The 5,910-nt window shown below is 35.0% G+C and overlaps 1 protein-coding gene across 1 annotated transcript; it reads left to right on the forward strand.

Annotated features, from left to right (window-relative positions):
- The first annotated feature begins 974 nt into the window (after positions 1-974).
- LOC107955719 (triacylglycerol lipase 2) lies at positions 975-3,362 on the forward strand. The gene is made up of 9 exons (XM_016891519.2): positions 975-1,610; positions 1,681-1,791; positions 1,878-2,018; positions 2,112-2,222; positions 2,309-2,452; positions 2,529-2,569; positions 2,650-2,729; positions 2,810-2,905; positions 3,002-3,362. Exons 1-9 carry the CDS (start codon positions 1,422-1,424, stop codon positions 3,319-3,321), a joined length of 1,233 nt encoding a protein of 410 aa, XP_016747008.2. The 5' UTR covers positions 975-1,421; the 3' UTR covers positions 3,322-3,362.
- The last annotated feature ends 2,548 nt before the right edge of the window (positions 3,363-5,910 follow it).

Consider the following 5,910-nt stretch of genomic DNA (forward strand, 5'->3'; position numbering starts at 1 on the left):
CGAAGGTTTTAAAATGTTGCGTCCTAACTTACTGGATGTGATGTTTTGACTCGTTTGAAATAAGTGAGCCTTAATTTTCAAAATTGAGACATTCTAATTAAAAGAGGTTTGCATCTTAAAACTTTCAAATTTCTGACATTAAAGACACTTGATAATCAATTAGGTACCAATTTTTGAGCGTTACGAGGGTGCTAACCCTTCCTCGTACGTAACCGACTCCCGAATCCGTTTTCTCGACTTTCGTAGACCAAAATTAATGTTTTAAAACAAAACATTTTATATGGTGATCCAATCACACCTAAAAAGATTGGTGGCGATTCCCGTTTTCGTTTTTCTTAAAGTCGATTCCCATTTTCTAAAACTCGATTTAAAAATGGTCTCAACATATAATTTTATGATTTATCCCCTTAAAAAATTCAATAATTATCATCTTAATCAGTGTTTACCGGGCTGAGCCAGATTGCCCAAAATTTTTCCAAAATCTTTACCTAAATTAAAATCATTGTTGTCTGATAATTCGTTTTATGTTTTTTCTTGGCCACCAATTCATTTTATGTTTAAAAGACAATAACATAATAACATAATTTTAATACTACTGTTTATATAAATTTATTATTAAATATTAATTTAAGTGAGATGAACCCCAATAAAGAAGACCTTATGAGTTTTGGACAGGTTTAGTCTAATGACACTAATTAACATTTCCTATTAAATTGTCCTTATAAACCAAATAATTAAATAAGATGAACAGTGTCTCCTGACTCTCGGATAGCCTCTCATTTTCAGAAACTTCCAAAAATTTATCATATGAATACACATTACTCATAAATATTAATATATAGACCAAACCCTATACCATCATTGCCACGTACTAGACAAACCGACTTTTATATATACTTATATATACTTATTATTACTCTTACAATTACCATTGGAACAGTTCCCTTGTTTATTTGTTTGTTTATATATCGTTTATTTCCAAGCTAGTTTTCTTATACCTTTCTGATTTGTCATGCACTCAATACCATGTCATTTTCTTTCCAATGCAACCTAGTTTATTTTCATTACATGTTTCATTCAAATGCGAGCTGCTATTTTGGATCAACGTTCTCAGTATTTTCTGATCCAGATAAACGAAAAAGTGTCATGGAATGTCATTTTCTTTTGTGCAATTCTGGTTGGCTCATCCATTCCTTTGCCTTGGCTTGAACGTTCATCTCTTCAATGAAAAAGAAATTTTTCAAAAGTTAATGCCATTAAATATAGGGAAAAGGGCCCATTATTTGATTCCTTGTTTGAACCAGTAGATTGATAGCTTTCTCATGTGAATGCTTGATTTTGTTCTTATTTGGATTTTGTGCTACTATAAAATTGCCTCGCAACATTGGGGTTGTTGAAGCTAGGGAAAAAAAACATATATTATGGAGGTGGCCGACAGTGTAACATGTATAATTCTACTTATTCTTTTCTGTGGGTCAGCAGCTGGAAATAGAAAAGCTTTGTATTCATTCAAAGCTCAAGAGAATGCCATTGCAATGGCTCCATCATCTGATAATGGTATTTGTAAATCAATGGTGGAAACACATGGTTACGATTGTGAAGAACATACGGTAAGTCCCCAAGGTATTTCCACTGTTTTCCTCAGTTCAATGAAAAATAAAAATTTGGGTTTTTGTATAGGTAACTACACAAGATGGTTACATTCTGAGTATGCAAAGAATTCCTGTGGGTAGGTCAGGTGGGACACCAGGAAACAGACCACCAGTCCTGTTACAGCACGGGATCTTAATGGTTGATCACTAATCTGTCATAATGCTAAGATTCCAATGCAATGAATTTCGACAAAAATTATGTAACAAGGGCTTGCATGATGTCAGGATGGAATTACATGGCTGTTATTGCCGCCGGAACAGTCTTTGGCATTTGTGTTGTCGGATAATGGCTATGATGTGTGGATTGCTAATTCCCGTGGAACAAAGTACAGCAAAGGGCATAAATCACTCAGTCCTAAAGATCCGGTTATTGTTACTAATTTCTTTATCATGTTGTGAAGCTTTCCGTTTTTCTATTACGGGTATTGAGCATTAGACTAATTCTTCACGGGTTTTTAGGCTTACTGGGATTGGTCGTGGGATGAATTGGTAGCTTATGATCTTCCTGCTACGTTCCAATATATATATGATCAAACAGGACAAAAGCTACACTATGTAGGGCATTCACAGGTGGGTTTTTTTTTTTTTAGAAGTTGCTGCTTCATTTCAAGGTTTTCAACAGTGGGGGAAATGGTGAACTTTGATCTTGATTTCAGGGAACTCTGATTGCATTGGCTGCCCTCTCGAAGGATCAGTTATTGAACATGTTGAGATCAGCTGCTTTACTTTGCCCAATTGCTTATATGGGTCAGATGACTTCTCCACTTGCAAAAAATGCTGCTGACAACTTCATTGCTGAGGTTAAATCCTAATCCCACCTTCTTTCTCTGTTTCATTACTTTCACCTGTTTTTAACCATATAAGAATCTTTGACAGGCAGTCTACTGGTTAGGCCTCAGTGAATTTGATCCACGAGGGTAACAACTTCCTTCATTATCTGTTTTCATCATTTAGCAATGAAGGCATTTCTTTACTCATGTTCCTTTGCTATGAACAGGGATGCAGTAGTTAACCTTCTCAAAGACATCTGCAGCAAACCAGGCATTGACTGCACTAAGTTACTGACAAGTTTTACAGGTACAACATTAGCACAAAATTAATTGCCAAAATGTCAACTGTTCACGAGTTAAAGATCTTTTGGGACATACATTTTCTAGGTCAGAACTGTTGCTTGAACTCTTCCATAGTAAACATATTTCTAGATCATGAACCCCAACCATCAGCAACAAAGAACATGGTCCATCTAGCTCAGAGTAAGTAATCCATTAAACCCTTTTGAGAAAAAACCACAAGATTTCCGGTTTAAAAACATCTGTTGAATTTTTTTTCTGTGGGGGTTTAATTACCAGTGATTAGGCAAGGAACCATAAAAATGTATGATTACATTGACGAGGTTGAAAATATGAAACATTATGGGCAAGCAACACCTCCTGCATACAACATGACCAGCATTCCAAATGACTTTCCTGTTTTCCTTAGCTATGGAGGGGAGGATGCTCTTTCTGATGTAAATGATGTGAAGTTATTATTGGGAAGTCTCAAAGATCATGATGGAGACAAGCTTGTAGTTCAGTATAGATATGATTATGCTCATGCAGATTATGTCATGGCAGAAAATGCTAAACAAGATGTATATGATCCTTTAATTGCCTTCTTTAGGCTACAATAGTGATTATATAGATAGATTAAAAGGAAAAAAGAATTTCAATCTCCTGGCCTTTGTTTCTTGTTTGTGTTAGTACAGAAAGGCTTCCAATGCTTAGCACCACTTGATGTGGATTGGGAATGTTGATTTAAATGTTACAATCCCAAGCAATCTTGTATCCAAAAAATAACGTGTATGAGACTTTGCTAGTATATTTCGAAACCATCTCATACCCACCACCAACCCCACTAATCCAGATCCTTAAAATAGCAAACACATCTTTGGGCCCAAACATATTTTCTTTGTTCTGTGTCCTGATGGTTCGGTTGAAGGGAATGATCCGTGATGAGTGAGGCAACGAGTATTTAGTTGGGAGGATGAGTGAGAGTTAGATGAACGGTGGTGCAATGGTAATGGCTGTAGTGGTGAAAGATTTGAGCGCATGGAGAGTGAACCTTGACCGTGAATCATTGAGAGCCTTTTTTCTTTTTCTTGTGAGAGCCCCCCCAATTGATGTTCTTTACCCAAGTCAATGACGGAAATCTGCCGAGAAAATCAACCAAAAAGGAAACCCAAAACGTCAAAACTAATTTCCCCCTCTCTGTTCAACTGCTCACACGTGTACGTACGTAATATATATTGTTATTATTATAATATATGTAATACAGACTATCTATCTTATAAATATTTAGCCACATGTATATATATTTGTTATTTTTTACTTTTTGTTACATGAATGAACAATAGATTATAATTATAATAAAATATAAAATTATGATATATTAATACAAACTGTCATGCAATTTGAATTTAATTAGAGCTTGACCCTAATTTGACTCGAGCAAAATATGATTGCTACAGTTGCCCTTCTTTGCATGTTGCTGAAATTCAGGAGCAATGCAAAGATCAAAAATAACTATTTTGTCCAAATCATGAAGTCGTCTACTTGGATAGCAATCCCAAGGCTCAAATTATTTTTTAAAACGGATTCAACTTTTGATAAAATGAAAACTAAAAGGACCTCGACAGCAACCTTGAGGCTCGATCTATTTTTGAAAATCAATTCGACTTTTAATACGATGAAACATTGAAAGGTCCTCGATGATAATCCCGAGGCTTGACCCATTTTTGAAAACGGATTCGACTTTTGATACAAAGAAAACTAAAAAGACCCCAACGATGATCTCGAGGCTTGACCCATTTTTAAAAAATCAATTTAGCTTTTGATAAAATGACAACTGAAAGATCTCGATGGCAATCTTGAGGCTTGACCCATTTTTGAAAACGGATTCGACATTTAATAAAATGAATAACTGAAATAACCTCAACAATAATCCCAAGGCTTGACTCATTTCTGAAAATAAATTTGACTTTTGATAAAATGAAAACTAAAAAGACATCAGTGGCAATCCTGAGGCTCAACATATTTTTAAAAAATCAATTCCACTTTTCATAAAATGACAATTGAAAGGACCTTGACAGTAATCTCGAGGCTCGGCCCATTTTTAGAAAAAAAGGATTTGACTTTTTCATAAACAAAAGAGAAAAGGATTTCGAAGGCAATTCCGAAACTTAATCCATTTTTGAGAAATGGATTCAACTTTTGATAAAAGACAACTAAAAGGACCTCAACAACAATATCGAGGCTTGACCTATTTTTGGAAAATATATTCAAATTTTGATAAAAGGCAATTGAAAGGACCTCAATGACAATCCGAGACTTGATCCATTTTTTGAAATAGTCTTGACTTTTAAAACTAAACTGAAAAGGCAAAGACCTAGGTGAAACCAGAAATTTTGGGATGAACTTAGGCTAAACCAGAATTTGAAAGGACTTACTGGGCGAAACCAGAACTTTTTAAATGAATCTGGACCAAACTAGAAATTTTTGGATAAACCTGGGTGAAACCAGAATGTGAAAGGACTAACTGGGAAAATCCAGAACTTCGACAATGAACGTGGATGAAACTAGAAATTCGACAATGGATCTAGACGAAACTAGAAATTTTAGAATGAACCTGGGTGACACCAGATCTTTGAAAATAAACAGACGGTGAAGAAACTTGAATTGTAATTGCAAGAACAATTTGGTAAAGGTTCACAAAAAGTGTGTCTATGCACACGTTCCTTGTTATAAATATGCATACCTACCAGTGATGCAAAAAATTCAAGAAAATGCAAATGCTTCATGAAGTAGTGCAAATGTTATTCTGATATAAATCAAATGTGATCATAGTTTCATGACTAAAATAACTGCATGCATATATTGTTGAATGATACAAATGCATGTTCACATAAGGTGACTGATGCCTTAGCCACTCTTCTCTAATTTGGCTTGGTCTTCTTGATTCATTTCTCTTGCAAATCAGAGCACATCTTGAACACTCATGAACCATACTATCATTTATTTTGAAATGTTTCATTGTCTCTTTTTGCCCCAAGAACTTTTCATGTTGAACGTTCACACTCTTTTCATGACTTGCCTTTACTCTGTGCATCTAATTTGTAGAACAACCCTTGTCCATTTTGATAATCATGCCAAAAATTCCCAAAACAAATGCTTACCTCATGAAAAGTTTTGAGTCTCTTGAAGAATGATGATCCCTAGCTAGA

This window comes from Gossypium hirsutum, chromosome A07, assembly GCF_007990345.1.
Source record: "Gossypium hirsutum isolate 1008001.06 chromosome A07, Gossypium_hirsutum_v2.1, whole genome shotgun sequence".
NCBI classification, from domain to species: domain Eukaryota; kingdom Viridiplantae; phylum Streptophyta; class Magnoliopsida; order Malvales; family Malvaceae; genus Gossypium; species Gossypium hirsutum.

Bases quoted from the DNA above. Each gene is read 5' to 3' on its own strand.
- LOC107955719 (XM_016891519.2), top strand. From the start codon at position 1,422: ATGGAGGTGGCCGACAGTGTAACATGTATAATTCTACTTATTCTTTTC. The intron at 1,611-1,680 runs GTAAGTCCCCAA...GTTTTTGTATAG, and splicing joins ACGATTGTGAAGAACATACG to GTAACTACACAAGATGGTTA. The intron at 1,792-1,877 runs GTTGATCACTAA...GCATGATGTCAG, and splicing joins TACAGCACGGGATCTTAATG to GATGGAATTACATGGCTGTT.